General features: G+C 44.1%; 1 protein-coding gene across 1 annotated transcript in view; it reads left to right on the top strand.

Annotated features, from left to right (window-relative positions):
* rai1 (retinoic acid induced 1) overlaps window positions 1–25,786 on the top strand; it is a 66,130-nt gene that overhangs the window by 32,734 nt on the left and 7,610 nt on the right. Inside the window, exon 2 of the mRNA XM_086000196.1 lies at window positions 19,598–25,227. Coding sequence (XP_085856322.1) covers window positions 19,624–25,227 — 5,604 coding nt within the window. The 5' untranslated portion in view covers window positions 19,598–19,623. The remainder of the gene's footprint in view (window positions 1–19,597; window positions 25,228–25,786) is intronic.

Below are 25,786 nucleotides of genomic sequence, written 5' to 3'. Positions count from 1 at the left end.
CAGAGACTGCAGTCGCTGTATGTTATAGAAAATAGCAGAGACTGCAGTCGCTGTATGTTATAGAAAATAGCAGAGACTGCAGTCCTTGTGTGTATTATAGAGAATAGCAGAGACTGCAGTCCTTGTGTATATTATAGAGACCAGCAGAGACTGCAGTCCTTGTTTATATTGTAGAGACTAGCAGAGACTGCAGTCCTTGTGTATATTATAGAGACTAGCAGAGACTGCAGTCCTTGTGTATATTATAGAGACTAGCAGAGACTGCAGTCCTTGTGTATATTGTAGAGACTAGCAGAGACTGCAGTCCTTGTGTACATTATAGAGACTAGCAGAGACTGCAGTCCTTGTGTATATTATAGAGAATAGCAGAGACTGCAGTCCTTGTGTATATTTTTGAGAATAGCAGAGACTGCAGTCCTTGTGTATATTATAGAGACTAGCAGAGACTGCAGTCCTTGTGTATATTATAGAGACTAGCAGAGACTGCAGTCCTTGTGTATATTATAGAGAATAGCAGAGACTGCAGTCCTTGTGTATATTATAGAGACTAGCAGAGACTGCACTCCCTGTGTGTATTATAGAGAATAGCAGAGACTGCAGGTTCTGTGTGTATAATAGAAAATAGAGAATAGCAGAGACTGCAGTCGCTGTATATTATAGAGACGAGCAGAGACTGCAGTCCTTGTGTATATTATAGAGACTAGCAGAGACTGCAGTCCTTGTGTATATTATAGAGAATAGCAGAGACTGCAGTCCCTGTGTATATTATAGAGACTAGCAGAGACTGCAGTCCTTGTGTATATTATAGAGAATAGCAGAGACTACAGTCCTTGTGTATATTATAGAGACTAGCAGAGACTGCAGTCCTTGTGTATATTATAGAGACTAGCAGAGACTGCAGTCCTTGTGTATATTATAGAGACTAGCAGAGACTGCAGTCCTTGTGTATATTGTAGAGACTAGCAGAGACTGCAGTCCTTGTGTACATTATAGAGACTAGCAGAGACTGCAGTCCTTGTGTATATTATAGAGAATAGCAGAGACTGCAGTCCTTGTGTATATTATAGAGAATAGCAGACACTGCAGTCCTTGTGTATATTATAGAGAATAGCAGAGACTGCAGTCCCTGTGTGTATTATAGAGAATAGCAGAGACTGCAGTCCTTGTGTATATTATAGAGAATAGCAGACTGCAGACCTTGTGTATATTATAGAGAATAGCAGAGACTGCAGCCCCTGTGTATATTACAGAGAATAGCAGAGACTGCAGTCCTTGTGTATATTATAGAGACTAGCAGAGACTGCAGTCCTTGTGTATATTATAGAGAATAGCAGAGACTGCAGTCGTTGTGTATATTATAGAGAATAGCAGAGACTGCAGTCCTTGTGTATATTTTCGAGAATAGCAGAGACTGCAGTCCTTGTGTATATTTTTGAGAATAGCAGAGACTGCAGTCCTTGTGTATATTACAGAGAATAGCAGAGACTGCAGTCCTTCTGTATATTATAGAGAATAGCAGAGACTGCAGTCCTTGTGTATATTTTCGAGAATAGCAGAGACTGCAGTCCTTGTGTATATTTTTGAGAATAGCAGAGACTGCAGTCCTTGTGTATATTTTCGAGAATATCAGAGACTGCAGTCCTTGTGTATATTATAGAGAATAGCAGAGACTGCAGTCCTTGTGTATATTATAGAGACTAGCAGAGACTGCAGTCCTTGTGTATATTATAGAGACTAGCAGAGTCTGCAGTCCTTCTGTATATTATAGAGACTAGCAGAGACTGCAGTCCTTGTGTATATTATAGAGAATAGCAGAGACTGCAGTCCTTGTGTATATTATAGAGAATAGCAGAGACTGCAGTCCTTGTGTATATTATAGAGAATAGCAGAGACTGCAGTCCTTGTGTATATTATAGAGAATAGCAGAGACTGCAGTCCTTGTGTATATTATAGAGAATAGCAGAGACTGCAGTCCTTGTGTATATTATAGAGACTAGCAGAGGCTGCAATCCTTGTGTATATTATAGAGAATAGCAGAGACTGCAGTCCCTGTGTGTATTATAGAGAATAGCAGAGAGACTGCAGGTTCTGTGCGTATAATAGAAAATAGAGAATAGCAGAGACTGCAGTCGCTGTATGTTATAGAAAATAGCTGAGACTGCTGTCCTTGTGAATATTATAGAGAATAGCAGACTGCAGACCTTGTGTATATTATAGAGACTAGCAGAGTCTGCAGTCCTTGTGTATATTATAGAGAATAGCAGAGACTGCAGGGTTTGTGTATATTATAGAGACTAGCAGAGACTGCAGTCCTTGTGTATATTATAGAGAATAGCAGAGACTGCAGTCCTTGTGTATATTATAGAGAATAGCAGAGACTGCAGGTTCTGTGCGTATTATAGAAAATAGAGACTAGCAGAGACTGCAGTCCTTGTGTATATTATAGAGAATAGCAGAGACTGCAGACCTTGTGTGTATTATAGAGAATAGCAGAGACTGCAGCCCCTGTGTATATTATAGAGAATAGCAGAGACTGCAGTCCTTGTGTATATTATAGAGAATAGCAGACTGCAGTCCTTGTGTATATTATGGAGAATAGCAGAGACTGCAGTCCTTGTGCATATTATAGAGAATAGCAGAGACTGCAGTCCCTGTGTGTATTATAGAGATCAGCAGAGACTGCAGGTTCTGTGCGTATTATAGAAAATAGAGACTAGCAGAGACTGCAGTCCTTGTGTATATTATAGAGAATAGCAGAGACTGCAGTCCTTGTGTATATTATAGAGAATAGCAGAGACTGCAGTCCTTGTGTATATTATAGAGACTAGCAGAGACTGCAGTCCTTGTGTATATTATAGAGAATAGCAGAGACTGCAGTCCCTGTGTATATTATAGAGACTAGCAGAGACTGCAGTCCTTGTGTATATTATAGAGACTAGCAGAGACTGCAGTCCTTGTGTATATTATAGAGAATAGCAGAGACTGCAGTCCCTGTATATTATGCAGAATAGCAGAGACTGCAGGTTCTGTGCGTATAATAGAAAATAGAGAATAGCAGAGACTGCAGTCCTTGTATATTATAGAGAGTAGCAGAGACTGCCTTCCTTGTGTATATTGGAGAATAGCAGAGACTGCAGTCCCTGTGTATTATAGCGAATAGCAGAGACTGCAGTCCTTGTGTATATTGGAGAGTAGCAGAGACTGCAGTTCCTGTGTATTATAGCGAATAGCAGAGACTGCAGTCCTTGTGTATATTGGAGAGTAGCAGAGACTGCAGTTCCTGTGTATTATAGAGAATAGCAGAGACCACAGTCCTTGATGTTGTGGCAATAATGGAAACATGGCTTAAAAATGGTGAGGACTGGGCACTTAATATTCAAGGGTACAAGGTGTTCAGAAAAGATAGGGAAGGAAAAAAGGGAGGTGGGGTGGCAGTGCTGATTAAGGAAGACATTGTAGTGTTGGAAAGAGAGGATTTTCTTGAGTGGACAAGGACAGAATCCATTTGGTTAGAGTTGAGGAGCAAAAAGGGTATAATCACGCTATTGGGGGTGTTCTATAGGCCTCCAAATAATGAGAGGGAGGTAGAGGAGCAAATCTGCAGGGAAATCGCAGAGATCGGCAAGAGCTATAGAGTGGTGATATTGGGGGACTTTAATTACCCAAATGTTGATTGGGATAATGCTAGGATAAAGGAGGGGGAGGAATTTCTGAAATGTGTTCAGGAGAATTTCCTTGACCAATATGTTCTTGGCCCAACTAGGAAGGAGGCGTTACTGGATCTGGTGCTGGGGAATGAGGTGGGCCAGGTCGACCAAGTGTCTGTGGGAGAACACTTGAGTACGAGTGATCATCGTATCATAAGATTTAGATTAGCAATGGAGAGGAGCAAGGAACAATCTAGAGTGGAACTTCTAAACTGGAATAGGGCTAAATGGGATGCGAAAGGATCTAGCCAGGGTAAAATGGAACCACAGACTGACAGGAAAAACTGTAATGGAACAATGGGTGATCTTTAAGGAGGAGATGTTCCAATTACAGGCTAGGTACATTCCAACAAGAGGGAAGGGTAAGGGAACCAAAGCAAGGGCTCCTTGGATGACGAGGGAGACAGAGAAGATGATGAAACAAAAAGAGGGTGTATGATGCATGTCAGGTGAATTCTTCAAGGGAGAACCAGACCAAATACAATAAGTTGAGAGGGGATGTGAAGATGAAAATAAGGTTGGCAAAGAGAGAATATGAGAGTAGAATGGCAGTTAACATAAAAGGGAACCCAAAAATTCTTCTACCGCCATGTAAACAGCAAGTGGGTAGTAACAGGCAGGGTGGGGCCTATTAGAGACAAAGAAGGTCATATATGCTTAGAGGTGCAGGGCAAGACTAGAATACTCAATGAGTACTTTGTATCGGTGTTTACTAAGGAGATGGATGCTGACAAAAGATCGGTAGAAGTGGAAAAGGTAGAAGCAATGGAAGAGGCGAAAATTGATAGGATATACTAGAAAGGCTGGGTATGCTTAGAGTGGACAAGTGGCCTGGTCCAGATGGCTTGCATCCCAGGTTGCTAAGGGAATTGGGGGAGGAAATAGCAGAAGGGCATAATTTTCTAATCTTCCCTAGATGTGGGGGAGGTGCCTGAGGATTGGAAAGTGGCAAATGTGACACCATTGTTTAAGAAAGGGTGTAAGGACAATCCTAGTAACTACAGACCGGTCAGTTTAACATCAGTGGTGGGTAATGTTTTAGAAACAATAATCAAGGAAAAAATTAACAGGCACTTGGAGCGGTTTAAGCTAATTAAGGAGAGCCAAGGCAGATCGTGTTTGACCAATCTAATTGAATTTTTTGAAGAAGTAACAGAGGATTGATGATGGGAATGCAATGGATGTTGTCTACATGGATTGTAGGAAGGCGTTTGACAAAGTACCACATAGAAGGCTGGTTAACAAAATTGAGGCTCATGGAATAAGTGGGTCAGTGGCAGCTTGGATAAGGAATTGGCTGAAGGACAGAAAACAGCGAGTTGTGGTAAATGGCTGTTTTTCAGACTGGTGGATGGTAGACGGTGGTGTTCCCCAAGGATCAGTACTGGGGCCACTGCTTTTTTTGATGACCTGGATATTGGAATACAGAGTAGAATTTCTAAATTTGCCGACGACACCAAACTTGGGGGTGTGGCAAACAGTGAGGATGATGCCAATCGACTGCAACAGGACATAGAAAGGCTAGCAGAATGGGCAGACAAGTGGCAGATGGAATTTAATACAGAGAAGTGTGAGGTGATGCATTTTGGCAGAAGGAACAGAGAAAGGCAATATACACTTAATGGCACAGTTTTAAAGAGTGTGCAGGGACAGAGGGACCTGGGAGTTAATGTGCATAGGTCCCTGAAGGTGGTGGGACATATTGAGAGAGTGGTTAGCAAAGCATATGGGATCTTGGGCTTCAGAAATAGAGGTATTGAGTACAAAAGTAGAGAAGTTATGCTAAAACTTTATAAAGCGCTGGTTGGGCCACAACTGGAGTATTGCATCCAGACCTGGTCACCACACTTTAGGAGGGATGTGGAGGTCCTTGAGAGGGTGCAGAGGAGATTTACCAGAATGGTTCCGGGGATGGGGGATCTTAGCTACAAGGACAGGTTGGAGAAGCTGGATTTGTTTTCATCAGCGCAAAGGAGGTTGAGGGGTGATTTGATCGAGGTGTACAAGATTATGACGGGTTTGGATAGGCTAGACAGTGAAAGGCTGTTCCCACTAGTTGTTGATACAAGGACTAGGGGACACAGATTTAAGGTTTTGGGAAAGAGATACAGGGGGGATGTGAGGAAAAACTTTTATGCAGCGAGTGGTGATGACCTGGAATTCACTGCCGACAGAAGTGGTGGAAGCGGGTACACTCAATGTTTTCAAGGGGAGACTGGATAGGCACTTGAGAGAAATAAACTTGCAGGGCTACGGGGATAGGGTGGGGGAATGGGACTGACTGGATTGCTCTACAGAGAGCCAGCACAGACTCGATGGGCCAAATGGCCTCCTTCTGTGCCGTCATGACTCTATGACTCCTTGTGTATATTAGAGAATAGCAGAGACTGCAGTCCCTGAATATTATAGAGAATAGCAGAGACCACAATCCTTGTGTATATTATAGAGAATAGCAGAGACTGCAGTCCTTGTGTATATTATAGAGAATAGCAGAGACTGCAGTCCTTGTGTATATTATAGAGAATAGCAGAGACCACAATCCTTGTGTATATTATAGAGACTAGCAGAGACTGCAGTCCTTGTGTATATTATAGAGAATAGCAGAGACTGCAGTCGCTGTATGTTATAGAAAATAGCAGAGACTGCAGTCGCTGTATGTTATAGAAAATAGCAGAGACTGCAGTCCCTGTGTGTATCAAAGAGAATAGCAGAGACTGCAGTCCTTGAGTATATTATAGAGACTAGCAGAGACTGCAGTCCTTGTGTATATTATAGAGACTAGCAGAGACTGCAGTCCTTGTGTATATTATAGAGACTAGCAGAGACTGCAGTCCTTGTGTATATTATAGAGACTAGCAGAGACTGCAGTCCTTGTGTATATTATAGAGAATAGCAGAGACTGCAGTCCTTGTGTATATTATAGAGACTAGCAGAGACTGCAGTCCTTGTGTATATTATAGAGACTAGCAGAGACTGCAGTCCTTGTGTATATTATAGAGAATAGCAGAGACTGCAGTCCTTGTGTATATTATAGAGAATAGCAGAGACTGCAGTCCTTGTGTATATTATAGAGACTAGCAGAGACTGCACTCCCTGTGTGTATTATAGAGAATAGCAGAGACTGCAGGTTCTGTGCGTATAATAGAAAATAGAGAATAGCAGAGACTGCAGTCGCTGTATATTATAGAGACGAGCAGAGACTGCAGTCCTTGTGTATATTATAGAGACTAGCAGAGACTGCAGTCCTTGTGTATATTATAGAGAATAGCAGAGACTGCAGTCCCTGTGTATATTATAGAGACTAGCAGAGACTGCAGTCCTTGTGTATATTATAGAGAATAGCAGACACTACAGTCCTTGTGTATATTATAGAGACTAGCAGAGACTGCAGTCCTTGTGTATATTATAGAGACTAGCAGAGACTGCAGTCCTTGTGTATATTATAGAGAATAGCAGACTGCAGACCTTGTGTATATTATAGAGAATAGCAGAGACTGCAGCCCCTGTGTATATTACAGAGAATAGCAGAGACTGCAGTCCTTGTGTGTATTATAGAGACTAGCAGAGACTGCAGTCCTTGTGTATATTATAGAGAATAGCAGAGACTGCAGTCGTTGTGTATATTATAGAGAATAGCAGAGACTGCAGTCCTTGTGTATATTTTCGAGAATAGCAGAGACTGCAGTCCTTGTGTATATTTTTGAGAATAGCAGAGACTGCAGTCCTTGTGTATATTATAGAGAATAGCAGAGACTGCAGTCCTTCTGTATATTATAGAGAATAGCAGAGACTGCAGTCCTTGTGTATATTTTCGAGAATAGCAGAGACTGCAGTCCTTGTGTATATTTTTGAAAATAGCAGAGACTGCAGTCCTTGTGTATATTTTCGAGAATATCAGAGACTGCAGTCCTTGTGTATATTATAGAGAATAGCAGAGACTGCAGTCCTTGTGTATATTATAGAGACTAGCAGAGACTGCAGTCCTTGTGTATATTATAGAGACTAGCAGAGTGTGCAGTCCTTCTGTATATTATAGAGACTAGCAGAGACTGCAGTCCTTGTGTATATTATAGAGAATAGCAGAGACTGCAGTCCTTGTGTATATTATAGAGAATAGCAGAGACTGCAGTCCTTGTGTATATTATAGAGAATAGCAGAGACTGCAGTCCTTGTGTATATTATAGAGAATAGCAGAGACTGCAGTCCTTGTGTATATTATAGAGAATAGCAGAGACTGCAGTCCTTGTGTATATTATAGAGACTAGCAGAGACTGCAGTCCTTGTGTATATTATAGAGAATAGCAGAGGCTGCAATCCTTGTGTATATTATAGAGAATAGCAGAGACTGCAGTCCCTGTGTGTATTATAGAGAATAGCAGAGACTGCAGGTTCTGTGCGTATAATAGAAAATAGAGAATAGCAGAGACTGCAGTCGCTGTATGTTATAGAAAATAGCTGAGACTGCTGTCCTTGTGAATATTATAGAGAATAGCAGACTGCAGACCTTGTGTATATTATAGAGACTAGCAGAGTCTGCAGTCCTTGTGTATATTATAGAGAATAGCAGAGACTGCAGGGTTTGTGTATATTATAGAGACTAGCAGAGACTGCAGTCCCTGTGTATATTATAGAGACTAGCAGAGACTGCAGTCCTTGTGTATATTATAGAGAATAGCAGAGACTACAGTCCTTGTGTATATTATAGAGACTAGCAGAGACTGCAGTCCTTGTGTATATTATAGAGAATAGCAGAGACTGCAGTCCTTGTGTGTATTATAGAGAATAGCAGAGACTGCAGTCCTTGTGTATATTATAGAGACTAGCAGAGACTGCAGTCCTTGTGCATATTATAAAGACTAGCAGAGACTGCAGTCCTTGTGTATATTATAGAGAATAGCAGAGACTGCAGTCCTTGTGTGTATTATAGAGAATAGCAGGGACTGCAGTCCTTGTGTATATTATAGAGAATAGCAGACTGCAGACCTTGTGTATATTATAGAGAATAGCAGAGACTGCAGCCCCTGTGTATATTATAGAGAATAGCAGAGACTGCAGTCCTTGTGTATATTATAGAGAATAGCAGACTGCAGTCCTTGTGTATATTATGGAGAATAGCAGAGACTGCAGTCCTTGTGTATATTATAGAGAATAGCAGACTGCAGACCTTGTGTGTATTATAGAGAATAGCAGAGACTGCAGCCCCTGTGTATATTATAGAGAATAGCAGAGACTGCAGTCCTTGTGTATATTATAGAGAATAGCAGAGACTGCAGTCCTTCTGTATATTATGGAGAATAGCAGAGACTGCAGTCCTTGTGTATATTATAGAGAATAGCAGAGACTGCAGTCCCTGTGTGTATTATAGAGATCAGCAGAGACTGCAGGTTCTGTGCGTATTATAGAAAATAGAGACTAGCAGAGACTGCAGTCCTTGTGTATATTATAGAGAATAGCAGAGACTGCAGTCCTTGTGTATATTATAGAGAATAGCAGAGACTGCAGGTTCTGTGCGTATTATAGAAAATAGAGACTAGCAGAGACTGCAGTCCTTGTGTATATTATAGAGAATAGCAGAGACTGCAGACCTTGTGTGTATTATAGAGAATAGCAGAGACTGCAGCCCCTGTGTATATTATAGAGAATAGCAGAGACTGCAGTCCTTGTGTATATTATAGAGAATAGCAGACTGCAGTCCTTGTGTATATTATGGAGAATAGCAGAGACTGCAGTCCTTGTGCATATTATAGAGAATAGCAGAGACTGCAGTCCCTGTGTGTATTATAGAGATCAGCAGAGACTGCAGGTTCTGTGCGTATTATAGAAAATAGAGACTAGCAGAGACTGCAGTCCTTGTGTATATTATAGAGAATAGCAGAGACTGCAGTCCTTGTGTATATTATAGAGAATAGCAGAGACTGCAGTCCTTGTGTATATTATAGAGACTAGCAGAGACTGCAGTCCTTGTGTATATTATAGAGAATAGCAGAGACTGCAGTCCCTGTGTATATTATAGAGACTAGCAGAGACTGCAGTCCTTGTGTATATTATAGAGACTAGCAGAGACTGCAGTCCTTGTGTATATTATAGAGAATAGCAGAGACTGCAGTCCCTGTATATTATGCAGAATAGCAGAGACTGCAGGTTCTGTGCGTATAATAGAAAATAGAGAATAGCAGAGACTGCAGTCCTTGTATATTATAGAGAGTAGCAGAGACTGCCTTCCTTGTGTATATTGGAGAATAGCAGAGACTGCAGTCCCTGTGTATTATAGCGAATAGCAGAGACTGCAGTCCTTGTGTATATTGGAGAGTAGCAGAGACTGCAGTTCCTGTGTATTATAGCGAATAGCAGAGACTGCAGTCCTTGTGTATATTGGAGAGTAGCAGAGACTGCAGTTCCTGTGTATTATAGAGAATAGCAGAGACCACAGTCCTTGATGTTGTGGCAATAATGGAAACATGGCTTAAAAATGGTGAGGACTGGGCACTTAATATTCAAGGGTACAAGGTGTTCAGAAAAGATAGGGAAGGAAAAAAGGGAGGTGGGGTGGCAGTGCTGATTAAGGAAGACATTGTAGTGTTGGAAAGAGAGGATTTTCTTGAGTGGACAAGGACAGAATCCATTTGGTTAGAGTTGAGGAGCAAAAAGGGTATAATCACGCTATTGGGGGTGTTCTATAGGCCTCCAAATAATGAGAGGGAGGTAGAGGAGCAAATCTGCAGGGAAATCGCAGAGATCGGCAAGAGCTATAGAGTGGTGATATTGGGGGACTTTAATTACCCAAATGTTGATTGGGATAATGCTAGGATAAAGGAGGGGGAGGAATTTCTGAAATGTGTTCAGGAGAATTTCCTTGACCAATATGTTCTTGGCCCAACTAGGAAGGAGGCGTTACTGGATCTGGTGCTGGGGAATGAGGTGGGCCAGGTCGACCAAGTGTCTGTGGGAGAACACTTGAGTACGAGTGATCATCGTATCATAAGATTTAGATTAGCAATGGAGAGGAGCAAGGAACAATCTAGAGTGGAACTTCTAAACTGGAATAGGGCTAAATGGGATGCGAAAGGATCTAGCCAGGGTAAAATGGAACCACAGACTGACAGGAAAAACTGTAATGGAACAATGGGTGATCTTTAAGGAGGAGATGTTCCAATTACAGGCTAGGTACATTCCAACAAGAGGGAAGGGTAAGGGAACCAAAGCAAGGGCTCCTTGGATGACGAGGGAGACAGAGAAGATGATGAAACAAAAAGAGGGTGTATGATGCATGTCAGGTGAATTCTTCAAGGGAGAACCAGACCAAATACAATAAGTTGAGAGGGGATGTGAAGATGAAAATAAGGTTGGCAAAGAGAGAATATGAGAGTAGAATGGCGGTTAACATAAAAGGGAACCCAAAAATTCTTCTACCGCCATGTAAACAGCAAGCGGGTAGTAACAGGCAGGGTGGGGCCTATTAGAGACAAAGAAGGTCATATATGCTTAGAGGTGCAGGGCAAGACTAGAATACTCAATGAGTACTTTGTATCGGTGTTTACTAAGGAGATGGATGCTGACAAAAGATCGGTAGAAGTGGAAAAGGTAGAAGCAATGGAAGAGGCCAAAATTGATAGGATATACTAGAAAGGCTGGGTATGTTTAGAGTGGACAAGTGGCCTGGTCCAGATGGCTTGCATCCCAGGTTGCTAAGGGAATTGGGGGAGGAAATAGCAGAAGGGCATAATTTTCTAATCTTCCCTAGATGTGGGGGAGGTGCCTGAGGATTGGAAAGTGGCAAATGTGACACCATTGTTTAAGAAAGGGTGTAAGGACAATCCTAGTAACTACAGACCGGTCAGTTTAACATCAGTGGTGGGTAATGTTTTAGAAACAATAATCAAGGAAAAAATTAACAGGCACTTGGAGCGGTTTAAGCTAATTAAGGAGAGCCAAGGCAGATCGTGTTTGACCAATCTAATTGAATTTTTTGAAGAAGTAACAGAGGATTGATGATGGGAATGCAATGGATGTTGTCTACATGGATTGTAGGAAGGCGTTTGACAAAGTACCACATAGAAGGCTGGTTAACAAAATTGAGGCTCATGGAATAAGTGGGTCAGTGGCAGCTTGGATAAGGAATTGGCTGAAGGACAGAAAACAGCGAGTTGTGGTAAATGGCTGTTTTTCAGACTGGTGGATGGTAGACGGTGGTGTTCCCCAAGGATCAGTACTGGGGCCACTGCTTTTTTTGATGACCTGGATATTGGAATACAGAGTAGAATTTCTAAATTTGCTGACGACACCAAACTTGGGGGTGTGGCAAACAGTGAGGATGATGCCAATCGACTGCAACAGGACATAGAAAGGCTAGCAGAATGGGCAGACAAGTGGCAGATGGAATTTAATACAGAGAAGTGTGAGGTGATGCATTTTGGCAGAAGGAACAGAGAAAGGCAATATACACTTAATGGCACAGTTTTAAAGAGTGTGCAGGGACAGAGGGACCTGGGAGTTAATGTGCATAGGTCCCTGAAGGTGGTGGGACATATTGAGAGAGTGGTTAGCAAAGCATATGGGATCTTGGGCTTCAGAAATAGAGGTATTGAGTACAAAAGTAGAGAAGTTATGCTAAAACTTTATAAAGCGCTGGTTGGGCCACAACTGGAGTATTGCATCCAGACCTGGTCACCACACTTTAGGAGGGATGTGGAGGTCCTTGAGAGGGTGCAGAGGAGATTTACCAGAATGGTTCCGGGGATGGGGGATCTTAGCTACAAGGACAGGTTGGAGAAGCTGGATTTGTTTTCATCAGCGCAAAGGAGGTTGAGGGGTGATTTGATCGAGGTGTACAAGATTATGACGGGTTTGGATAGGCTAGACGGGGAAAGGCTGTTCCCACTAGTTGTTGATACAAGGACTAGGGGACACAGATTTAAGGTTTTGGGAAAGAGATACAGGGGGGATGTGAGGAAAAACTTTTATGCAGCGAGTGGTGATGACCTGGAATTCACTGCCGACAGAAGTGGTGGAAGCGGGTACACTCAATGTTTTCAAGGGGAGACTGGATAGGCACTTGAGAGAAATAAACTTGCAGGGCTACGGGGATAGAGTGGGGGAATGGGACTGACTGGATTGCTCTACAGAGAGCCAGCACAGACTCGATGGGCCAAATGGCCTCCTTCTGTGCCGTCATGACTCTATGACTCCTTGTGTATATTAGAGAATAGCAGAGACTGCAGTCCCTGAATATTATAGAGAATAGCAGAGACCACAATCCTTGTGTATATTATAGAGAATAGCAGAGACTGCAGTCCTTGTGTATATTATAGAGAATAGCAGAGACTGCAGTCCTTGTGTATATTATAGAGAATAGCAGAGACCACAATCCTTGTGTATATTATAGAGAATAGCAGAGACTGCAGTCCTTGTGTATATTATAGAGAATAGCAGAGACTGCAGTCCCTGTGTATATTATAGAGACTAGCAGAGACTGCAGTCCTTGTGTATATTATAGAGAATAGCAGAGACTGCAGTCCCTGTGTGTATTATAGAGACTAGCAGAGACTGCAGTCCCTGTGTATATTATAGAGAATAGCAGAGACTGCAATCCCTGTGTATATTATAGAGACTAGCAGAGACTGCAGTCCTTGTGTATATTATAGAGAATAGCAGAGACTGCAGTCCTTGTGTATATTATAGAGAATAGCAGAGACTACAGTCCTTGTGTATATTTTCGAGAATAGCAGAGACTGCAGTCCTTGTGTATATTTTTGAGAAAAGCAGAGACTGCAGTCCTTGTGTATATTTTTGAGAATATCAGAGACTGCAGTCCTTGTGTATATTATAGAGAATAGCAGAGACTGCAGTCCCTGTGTATATTATAGAGACTAGCAGAGACTGCAGTCCTTGTGTATATTATAGAGAATAGCAGAGACTGCAGTCCTTGTGTATTATAGAGAATAGCAGAGACTGCAGTCCTTGTGTATATTATAGAGAATAGCAGAGACTGCAGTCCTTGTGTATATTATAGAGACTAGCAGAGACTGCAGTCATTGTGTATATTATAGAGAATAGCAGAGACTGCAGTCCTTGTGTATATTATAGAGAATAGCAGAGACTGCAGACCTTGTGTATATTATAGAGACTAGCAGAGACTGCAGTCCTTGTGTATATTATAGAGAATAGCAGAGACTGCAGTCCCTGTGTATATTATAGAGAATAGCAGAGACTGCAGTCCTTGTGTATATTATAGAGACTAGCAGAGACTGCAGTCCTTGTGTATATTATAGAGAATAGCAGAGGCTGCAGTCCTTGTGTATATTATAGAGAATAGCAGAGACTGCAGTCCCTGTGTGTATTATAGAGAATAGCAGAGACTGCAGGTTCTGTGCGTATAATAGAAAATAGAGAATAGCAGAGACTGCGGTCGCTGTATGTTATAGAAAATAGCAGAGACTGCTGTCCTTGTGTATATTATAGAGAATAGCAGACTGCAGACCTTGTGTATATTATAGAGACTAGCAGAGTCTGCAGTCCTTGTGTATATTATAGAGAATAGCAGAGACTGCAGGGTTTGTGTATATTATAGAGACTAGCAGAGACTGCAGTCCTTGTGTATATTATAGAGACTAGCAGAGACTGCAGTCCTTGTGTATATTTTTGAGAATATCAGAGACTGCAGTCCTTGTGTATATTATAGAGAATAGCAGAGACTGCAGTCCCTGTGTATATTATAGAGACTAGCAGAGACTGCAGTCCTTGTGTATATTATAGAGAATAGCAGAGACTACAGTCCTTGTGTATATTATAGAGACTAGCAGAGACTGCAGTCCTTGTGTATATTATAGAGAATAGCAGAGACTGCAGTCCTTGTGTATATTATAGAGACTAGCAGAGACTGCAGTCCTTGTGTATATTATAGAGACTAGCAGAGACTGCAGTCCTTGTGTATATTATAGAGAATAGCAGAGACTGCAGTCCTTGTGTGTATTATAGAGAATAGCAGGGACTGCAGTCCTTGTGTATATTATAGAGAATAGCAGACTGCAGACCTTGTGTATATTATAGAGAATAGCAGAGACTGCAGCCCCTGTGTATATTATAGAGAATAGCAGAGACTGCAGCCCCTGTGTATATTATAGAGAATAGCAGAGACTGCAGTCCCTGTGTATATTATAGAGAATAGCAGACTGCAGTCCTTGTGTATATTATGGAGAATAGCAGAGACTGCAGTCCTTGTGTATATTATAGAGAATAGCAGAGACTGCAGTCCTTGTGTATATTATAGAGAATAGCAGACTGCAGACCTTGTGTATATTATAGAGAATAGCAGAGACTGCAGTCCCTGTGTGTATTATAGAGATCAGCAGAGACTGCAGGTTCTGTGCGTATTATAGAAAATAGAGACTAGCAGAGACTGCAGTCCTTGTGTATATTATAGAGAATAGCAGAGACTGCAGTCCTTGTGTATATTATAGAGAATAGCAGAGACTGCAGTCCTTGTGTATATTATAGAGAATATCAGAGACTGCAGTCCCTGTGTATATTATAGAGACTAGCAGAGACTGCAGTCCTTGTGTATATTATAGAGAATAGCAGAGACTGCAGTCCCTGTGTATATTATAGAGACTAGCAGAGACTGCAGTCCTTGTGTATATTATAGAGACTAGCAGAGACTGCAGTCCTTGTGTATATTATAGAGAATAGCAGAGACTGCAGTCCCTGTATATTATGCAGAATAGCAGAGACTGCAGTCCTTGTGTATATTATAGAGAATAGCAGAGACTGCAGTCCCTGTATATTATGCAGAATAGCAGAGACTGCAGGTTCTGTGCGTATAATAGAAAATAGAGAATAGCAGAGACTGCAGTCCTTGTATATTATAGAGAGTAGCAGAGACTGCCTTCCTTGTGTATATTGGAGAATAGCAGAGACTGCAGTCCCTGTGTATTATAGCGAATAGCAGAGACTGCAGTCCTTGTGTATATTGGAGAGTAGCAGAGACTGCAGTTCCTGTGTATTATAGCGAATAGCAGAGACTGCAGTCCTTGTGTATATTGGAGAGTAGCAGAGACTGCAGTTCCTGTGTATTATAGAGAATAGCAGAGACTGCAGTCCTTGTGTATATTGGAGAGTAGCAGAGACTGCAGTTCCTGTGTATTATAGCGAATAGCAGAGACTGCAGTCCTTGTGTATATTGGAGAGTAGCAGAGACTGTAGTTCCTGTGTATTATAGAGAATAGCAGAGACCACAGTCCTTGATGTTGTGGCAATAATGGAAACATGGCTTAAAAATGGTGAGGACTGGGCACTTAATATTCAAGGGTACAAGGTGTTCAGAAAAGATAGGGAAGGAAAAAAGGGAGGTGGGGTGGCAGTGCTGATTAAGGAAGACATTGTAGTGTTGGAAAGAGAGGATTTTCTTGAGTGGACAAGGACAGAATCCATTTGGTTAGAGTTGAGGAGCAAAAAGGGTATAATCACGCTATTGGGGGTGTTCTATAGGCCTCCAAATAATGAGAGGGAGGTAGAGGAGCAAATCTGCAGGGAAATCGCAGAGATCGGCAAGAGCTATAGAGTGGTGATATTGGGGGACTTTAATTACCCAAATGTTGATTGGGATAATGCTAGGATAAAGGAGGGGGAGGAATTTCTGAAATGTGTTCAGGAGAATTTCCTTGACCAATATGTTCTTGGCCCAACTAGGAAGGAGGCGTTACTGGATCTGGTGCTGGGGAATGAGGTGGGCCAGGTCGACCAAGTGTCTGTGGGAGAACACTTGAGTACGAGTGATCATCGTATCATAAGATTTAGATTAGCAATGGAGAGGAGCAAGGAACAATCTAGAGTGGAACTTCTAAACTGGAATAGGGCTAAATGGGATGCGAAAGGATCTAGCCAGGGTAAAATGGAACCACAGACTGACAGGAAAAACTGTAATGGAACAATGGGTGATCTTTAAGGAGGAGATGTTCCAATTACAGGCTAGGTACATTCCAACAAGAGGGAAGGGTAAGGGAACCAAAGCAAGGGCTCCTTGGATGACGAGGGAGACAGAGAAGATGATGAAACAAAAAGAGGGTGTATGATGCATGTCAGGTGAATTCTTCAAGGGAGAACCAGACCAAATACAATAAGTTGAGAGGGGATGTGAAGATGAAAATAAGGTTGGCAAAGAGAGAATATGAGAGTAGAATGGCGGTTAACATAAAAGGGAACCCAAAAATTCTTCTACCGCCATGTAAACAGCAAGCGGGTAGTAACAGGCAGGGTGGGGCCTATTAGAGACAAAGAAGGTCATATATGCTTAGAGGTGCAGGGCAAGACTAGAATACTCAATGAGTACTTTGTATCGGTGTTTACTAAGGAGATGGATGCTGACAAAAGATCGGTAGAAGTGGAAAAGGTAGAAGCAATGGAAGAGGCCAAAATTGATAGGATATACTAGAAAGGCTGGGTATGTTTAGAGTGGACAAGTGGCCTGGTCCAGATGGCTTGCATCCCAGGTTGCTAAGGGAATTGGGGGAGGAAATAGCAGAAGGGCATAATTTTCTAATCTTCCCTAGATGTGGGGGAGGTGCCTGAGGATTGGAAAGTGGCAAATGTGACACCATTGTTTAAGAAAGGGTGTAAGGACAATCCTAGTAACTACAGACCGGTCAGTTTAACATCAGTGGTGGGTAATGTTTTAGAAACAATAATCAAGGAAAAAATTAACAGGCACTTGGAGCGGTTTAAGCTAATTAAGGAGAGCCAAGGCAGATCGTGTTTGACCAATCTAATTGAATTTTTTGAAGAAGTAACAGAGGATTGATGATGGGAATGCAATGGATGTTGTCTACATGGATTGTAGGAAGGCGTTTGACAAAGTACCACATAGAAGGCTGGTTAACAAAATTGAGGCTCATGGAATAAGTGGGTCAGTGGCAGCTTGGATAAGGAATTGGCTGAAGGACAGAAAACAGCGAGTTGTGGTAAATGGCTGTTTTTCAGACTGGTGGATGGTAGACGGTGGTGTTCCCCAAGGATCAGTACTGGGGCCACTGCTTTTTTTGATGACCTGGATATTGGAATACAGAGTAGAATTTCTAAATTTGCTGACGACACCAAACTTGGGGGTGTGGCAAACAGTGAGGATGATGCCAATCGACTGCAACAGGACATAGAAAGGCTAGCAGAATGGGCAGACAAGTGGCAGATGGAATTTAATACAGAGAAGTGTGAGGTGATGCATTTTGGCAGAAGGAACAGAGAAAGGCAATATACACTTAATGGCACAGTTTTAAAGAGTGTGCAGGGACAGAGGGACCTGGGAGTTAATGTGCATAGGTCCCTGAAGGTGGTGGGACATATTGAGAGAGTGGTTAGCAAAGCATATGGGATCTTGGGCTTCAGAAATAGAGGTATTGAGTACAAAAGTAGAGAAGTTATGCTAAAACTTTATAAAGCGCTGGTTGGGCCACAACTGGAGTATTGCATCCAGACCTGGTCACCACACTTTAGGAGGGATGTGGAGGTCCTTGAGAGGGTGCAGAGGAGATTTACCAGAATGGTTCCGGGGATGGGGGATCTTAGCTACAAGGACAGGTTGGAGAAGCTGGATTTGTTTTCATCAGCGCAAAGGAGGTTGAGGGGTGATTTGATCGAGGTGTACAAGATTATGACGGGTTTGGATAGGCTAGACGGGGAAAGGCTGTTCCCACTAGTTGTTGATACAAGGACTAGGGGACACAGATTTAAGGTTTTGGGAAAGAGATACAGGGGGGATGTGAGGAAAAACTTTTATGCAGCGAGTGGTGATGACCTGGAATTCACTGCCGACAGAAGTGGTGGAAGCGGGTACACTCAATGTTTTCAAGGGGAGACTGGATAGGCACTTGAGAGAAATAAACTTGCAGGGCTACGGGGATAGAGTGGGGGAATGGGACTGACTGGATTGCTCTACAGAGAGCCAGCACAGACTCGATGGGCCAAATGGCCTCCTTCTGTGCCGTCATGACTCTATGACTCCTTGTGTATATTAGAGAATAGCAGAGACTGCAGTCCCTGAATATTATAGAGAATAGCAGAGACCACAATCCTTGTGTATATTATAGAGAATAGCAGAGACTGCAGTCCTTGTGTATATTATAGAGAATAGCAGAGACTGCAGTCCTTGTGTATATTATAGAGAATAGCAGAGACCACAATCCTTGTGTATATTATAGAGACTAGCAGAGACTGCAGTCCTTGTGTATATTATAGAGAATAGCAGAGACTGCAGCCCCTGTGTATATTATAGAGAATAGCAGAGACTGCAGTCCTTGTGTATATTATAGAGAATAGCAGAGACCACAATCCTTGTGTATGTTATAGAGAATAGCAGAGACTGCAGTCCTTGCGTATATTATAGAGAATAGCAGAGACCACAATCCTTGTGTATATTATAGAGAATAGCAGAGACTGCAGTCCTTGTGTATATTATAGAGAATAGCAGAGACCACAATCCTTGTGTATATTATAGAGAATAGCAGAGACTGCAGTCCTTATGTGTATTATAGAGAATAGCAGAGACTGCAAGTCCTGTGTGTATTATAGAGAATAGCAGAGACTGCAGGCCCAGTGTGTATAATAGAGAATAGCAGAGACTGCAGGTTCTGTGTGCATTATAGAGAACAGCAGAGACTGCGGGTCCTGTGTGCATTATAGAGAATAGCAGAGACTGCAGGCCCAGTGTGTATAATAGAGAATATTAAAACTAAACCCAGCACAGACCCAAGATTGAATCGAGAACTCTTTATAGTTGTTTGGACCAATACCACATCAGAACTATTAGAGGAAGCTTTTGGAGTTCATTATCTGTCGTTTTATTGGCTGAAGTTGGTTATTGTTTTTAACCTTCTCATATAATTCTTGCTGTTGTCCGTTCACAGGGCTCAGTGACGCAAGCTAAGAGGCCATGCAGTCCTTCCGAGATCCCGGGGGTTTCCAAGGCAACCAGCAGAACTTCCAGCAGGTCAGGGCTGACTCCTCACGTCTGGAGACCTACCGGCAGCAGAACCCGGTTGCCCAAAGCTACGAGGCCCATGGGATCGCCTCAAAGGAATATTACAACCAGCAGTCTTACCAGGGCTACGGGAACAACACCGCTGGCAATTACTTCAGTGGCGTTAAGCAAGTTTCTGCCCAGCACCCACAGGGTAGACCTTCAAGTGCAGTATCGACTTACCAAAGCGGTGCATACTCGAGACAGTATCAGAGCGAAGGGCAGGCTCCGAAATGGGGGTCTCAAGGCTCTTCAGTGGGAGGTCTATCCCAATATGGCCAGGACTCTTTTAAGGGGTCTGTTCCTTCCACTGCCAGCGTTACCGCCTACCAACAACAACACATGCAAGCCAATGCCACTAGGAATCCGCCTGCCCTGTCGGCTCAACAGACCCATTTCATGCACCAGCCTCATCACAAGCCCTTGATGCAACAGGCCTCCCCCTACGTCGCCAGGCCAGCGCAGTTCAACCAGGCCTTTCAGTCCTCGCCCACCTCCTACCCCACCGTCCAGGATTACAGCCACCCCGCCCGCTCGTATGAAGGCTACGCACAAGTGCCTGCAAATTCACAGTACGAAAGGCAAAGTGCGGCCACTCCAGACTATTCCACCCAGGCCGGCTATGGGTACAAGGCGGCCATCGCCAAGTCCGGGGGCTATGAGCAGAACAAAGCCGCCCAGGTCAAGCAGCACAGCCTCCAGTATCACAACCAAGCAAAGCTGCACCTCTTAAGTCAGTCGCCCCAGGTGTACTACCAGACCGATGCTCCCGTAAAATCTCCTGAGCAGTTCTATCAAACCTTCAGCCCTACTTCCAGTCACTCTCCTGTTTCCACTGTGGTGAGGTCCCCATCTTACAGCTCAACCCCCTCTCCATTGATGGCCAACCCTGAGACTCTCCAATACAGCCAGCAATCTGAGAGTGGCACCATGGCGTCTGATATCAAAGGTAACGTTTCTCACATGATGCCATCGGCAGCGACTTCTACAACACAGAGTTCCAGCAAGACTCCGGGTGGAAGCTGCAAGGTCTTCCTCAAGGATAAAATTCCAGAGAAATTGCTGTCAGATGGAGCTTTCAGTAGCCTCATAGCTCTGAGCTCACAGGTCGAAAACATCCCCAGAACGGTTCAACAGCTCTTGCTTTCCAACAGCCTCGCTCCTCATAGGAAGATGGGCAAACGCTTGCCCAAAAAATCAGAGATATTAAAGGAGCTGAAGAGCTCTGAGGAAAACCTGTATTCTGAAGAACCCCTGGGGACACCCCAGTCGGTGCAAACCGACCTGCAGGAAGGAGAATATTCGAGCAGCTCCGAAGATCAGCTGGAGAAAATTCACTTCTTCCACGGCCACTGCAGGAGCTCTGCAAATCTGGACGCTCTGAGGAAGAACCTGGACACCATTCTGTCCTGTTCTGTCACCTCGCCCAGCGACGTGGTTGCAGAGTCCAAATCGGACGACTCAATGCAGAGCGGGGAAAGCTACCCAACATCCGCAGACTTTGAGAAGCTGGCCGGCGATAGACAACCCATCCTGTTTTCAAAGGAGGACACGAAAGCCTCCAGTGTTATCATTCTAAAGGACTCTTTCAAGGAGAGGTTGGAAACAGAACTCAAGTTTAATCATTTTATGGGGGACAAGGAAAGTAAGGGGGCGCACTTAAATCTGTACAGTGGCGAGAACTTTGTCAGCCACCTAATCCGCCCAAAACGATCCAGCCAAGGACAAGTTTTTGCCTCGGATTGCAACCAGGGGACAGTTAAGATTGATTGTCCAATGATGACGAAGGGTTTTGGTGATGACATTTACAGCGAATCCCAACTTTTCCCCCATAGGATGGACTCCACAAACCCATTACAACCTTTGGCAGTAGATTACAGAGATAGCTTGATGTCCTCTCTCTCTAACAGTAACCACGAGTGCTATTCCTCACAGATTCCAGGTCCTCCGCAGGATTTGGAAAAGCTCGATTTGCCCGATAAGAAAGGGAAGGAGCCCCTGCTGGAGTGGGAGGAGCTGGAGGCCGACCTCTCGCAATGTGATCTTCAGAAAAAGTACCTTCAGAAATTCCACGTCAACTACAAACAAGAGCAGAGACCTTTACAGAAGGACTTGACTCCTGTGCAGTTGCTCCAAGAGATGGAACAGATAAGAGGAGCTGGTGAGGAGAGAAATCCAGAGAACAGTGGGAACAAGATAAACAGCAACTCTGAATTTAGGCTCCCCACCGTGGAACAAAAGGGGCCATCGAGGATCAAATTGGCAGAAGACGAGGAGCTAACAATGGAATCAAAGGGAAATGCAGTTCTACTAGATGCTATTGCTGCCATCACTGAAAGAAAATCCGTCATCTGTGATGTCTCTCCCACGCGACACTGTGTTAAGGAGGTGGTCCCTCCACAGCCAGAAGGGAACTGTGGTTGCACAGAAGAAAAGCAAAATAGCACCGAGAGAGGGGAGGATAAAGTGGGTTCTAGTGCTGCACCCCGCTTGCTGGGGCATTCGGTTATCCACGTGGGACCAGCAATAGTCGCAGATTCAAAGGTTCCTCAAGGGGACCCTTCCAGAGCCGAGATGAACCCCGAAGGAGAGGGCGTGAAGTGCGAAGACAATCAGAAGGAAGAGGTCCCCGAACCCATGGCGGCCGCAGAGACTCTGGGCTTGCCGGCACTTTCCTCCGAATTAATCAGCTCGGCGCTGACCGAAATAGAAAACGGCCCCTCGAAGATGTTAGGGAGCAGCAGAGGTCCAAGAGTCCGGAGACTCTCGGCCAGAGCGACGCAAGGGGCCGGTCCCGGGGGCAAAGACCATTCGCCGCCCAAACCAGAAGAGAATGTCCAGCCTCTCAAGATGGTGCCGGCCAAACTGAGATGTTTGGGGCCACCGAGAGACCGAGCTAAAAGTAAGGGCCCCCAGGAAGGGTTCGCTGCCTCGGAATCCATGGAAAACCTGCCCACCAGAATGTGCACCCGCTCTTCTACCGCTTTACTGGAGACTGAGCTGACTGTCCAGTCCCGGAGTCTCTTGAGAAAGGGAATGGTCTCTCACCGGGAAGATGGCCCAAGGGAAATGAGCTGTAGCACTAGGCACAGGTTGCTCTCGGACTCAGACAAGTGTTTGATTCAAAGGCAAGGTCCCAATCCAAGTATTCGAGCTCACCTGACCAGGACCAACACCATGCCTCACAGTAGGCCCACCTACACTCTCCACCCGGATCAACAGCTGAAGGGCCATGAGTGCTTGACCCAGGACTCCAATTCATATAAATCTGTTGTATTGAGGGCCAGAACTAGGGCTCAGGGAATGATTTTGCAAAAAGATGTAAAACAACGAAAAAGCTGCAATCTTGTCTCCAGTCGATGTTTGACCACCAGAAATAACTCTTCGGTGTCAAGGACTCAAAGACAGCTGACATCCAGACACGAGGCGTTGGATTATGTCGAAGGGGAGATGGCGGCCGAGAGATTAAAGGCACGAAATTCAGCTTTAAGACTGGGGGGACAGGAGGACCAAAGGTTTCCCCTGTCGCACCCTTTGAAAAGAAAAGGTTACTGTTCCCTTCCACTGATCCCGGCTAAAAGGCAACATCAGATGTTGAAGTCAAACGATACAAGGACAGAGAAACAGAAACCACTTCCTGGTCCTCCTCCAGAAAGTAACCCAACAGCCCAATCTATGACTGATGAACCCACCCAAGGTGCCAGTTGTGAAGGAACTTCAGGACATTGCCTCAGTAAGGAAACATCAAACACTGACGGCAATACCCAGTCTGTTGTCTCTCTGAAGACCCCTCCTAAGACAAAAATTCTGCCCCCTCGGAAAGGCAGGGGCCTTAAACTAGAGGCCATTGTGCAAAAGATCACCTCTCCAAACTCAAAATCATTTGCCTGTAGTAATTATTCAGATAGCAATGTGACATGTTTGACCCTGGATGAGATACTGTCCCTAAAAGAAGAGAAACTTGCTGAAACCGCCAGCAATGAGGCGCATCAGGCATTGATTGAACAAAGCAAAGTGACGGCCAAAGATGCTCCTTCAAAGATTGCCCTGGTGGAGTTGAATAAAAAATGCCATATCGCATCCAAGAGACTCAAAGAGGAAAATGAATCAAGAACTCAGGAGAAGAGCAGTATTCACGTGAAGACTGATGTGAATGTAACTGCACAGCCAGAAAGTGTTGAGGCAGAAGACCAGCTAAGTGTGAAGCTTTCTCCGAAGGAAAGGACAATGGAAGAGAAAGAGGGAAAGCTTACAACTACTACTGACGATATTCCTCAGCTTGCCTCCCCTTCCTCGGTTTTGTCTTCTATTTCAGATCCGGGTCCGAATGAAGAGTTGGAGAATCCTCAGGATGTCATGGAACCGAAGAGGCAAACTCCCCCGAAAAGCTGTCTTCCTCCTGCGAAGAGGCGCAGCCACCCAACGGGGAATAAGAAAGTCAAACAAACCAAGAATAATTCTAAAGTCAAGAGGCCTGCTGGAAGAGGCGGCAGAAGGAGAAGAAAGCACCTCAAAGGGAGCAAAACCACAAAAGCTGCCCACAGACGTAAAAACCAGCTGAAGAGAAGAAACCTCCCTCCTGTGGAAACCAAAGAACCAGTGATACGGCTAAAATACGTGTCGTATAAGATGCCAAGAGCAGAGAATAAAGCCAAGACCTTTTCTCCTTACATTCGTGTTGAGAAGAGTAATGAGGTATCGTCCATCTGTACGATCATTAACACGTTGTCAGAGGAACAGTCCAGGTTCCAAAAGATGAAGAAAAAGTCTTCATTTTCACAAGCCCCTGTATCAGTCAGCAAGACATTGCCAACATCTTCAGCTATGTTACCAGGACCTGTGGTGTTAGATTCTGCTAAGCAAGGCTATCTGGTCTGCTGCTTATGTGGAAGACCTAAGAATCACAAGGAGCTCGGAGACCTTTTTGGACCATATTATCCAGAGGACTATATACCACCAGTAACAAAGAACCAGCACATCAAGGGGAAATTGGAGATAAAGAATGGAGTCAAAGAGATACAAGATATGCTCTCCGTTGAATCAAAAGTTGCCGACTCAGACAATGCGAGTACTGTCAGTATTACGGCGGAGGTCCCGTCTGGCCAGGAGAAGGTCCCGTCCGGCCAGGAGAAGGTCCCGTCCGGCCAGGAGAAGGTCCCGTCCGGCCAGGAGAAGGTCCCGTCCGGCCAGGAGAAGGTCCCGTCTGGCCTGGAGAAGGTCCCGTCCGGCCTGGAGAAGGCAACCGAGGTGGAAGATCAGAATACGCTTAGGACTAGTTCAAGAGAAAAGTGCAAAAAGCTGAGCTGCTACTGCTGCGAGAAAACTGCCGAAGACACTGAGCCGAAGAAGGTGAAGAAGAAGCCAGGCGTGGAGGAGGAGCTGCAACCTCCTGAACTGCCTCTGGACCCCTTCGAGAGCTGGGTGCACGGAGCCTGTGCTGTGTGGACAAGCGGAGTCTACCTGGCTGCAGGGAAGCTGTACGGTCTACAGGAGGCTGTGGAAATGGCCAGCGAGATGGTGAGCTATCAAACCCAGATTATCACAGGGGAAAATGCTGCATCCTGGAAGTATCGCAGAAATTAACTTGCTGCGGTTTTGTCATAAATATATATAAAATCTATCTTTTATTTCATATTTCCCAGACATATTGATTCAGTCTTGATGCAACTTTTTAAGTTATTTTTTGAGTGGTAAACTGGTTAGATTAATGTCCCTTTACCTCTTGATTCTGGGTTTGAGTCCAGCTTCAAGTGAGGGGTCGAAATCCCCTTGTTCGGCTTTAATGGGAGGATCCTGAGGAACAGCTGAATGCAGTCTCAGCCTACTCCCCATTGAATGTCTGCCCACAGCAACAGAACTGAATCTAATTCTTAGTGTCATCCAGACAGAGACCACAGGATTGCTTGGAGTGGAGGGAAAAAAAGGAAGAGGCAAAGTGCTGTCGATAGAGCTCACCTAACATTTGGGGTCAATGGACATTTTGGGATCCATCTAACCTCGGGCGGTGCAGACTAGGGAGAGGGCTTGGTGTAGCCAAGTGGGGGAAGGATTGCGTTCCTTAGCACTGCAGCCTCTC

The sequence above is a fragment of the Somniosus microcephalus genome, chromosome 11 (assembly GCF_052327205.1).
Source record: "Somniosus microcephalus isolate GS21.2 chromosome 11, FLI_Smic_1.0, whole genome shotgun sequence".
Lineage (NCBI taxonomy): Eukaryota > Metazoa > Chordata > Chondrichthyes > Squaliformes > Somniosidae > Somniosus > Somniosus microcephalus.
The sequence above is the reverse complement of the archived record's forward strand: the minus strand, read 5'-3'. Positions and strand labels throughout refer to the sequence as shown.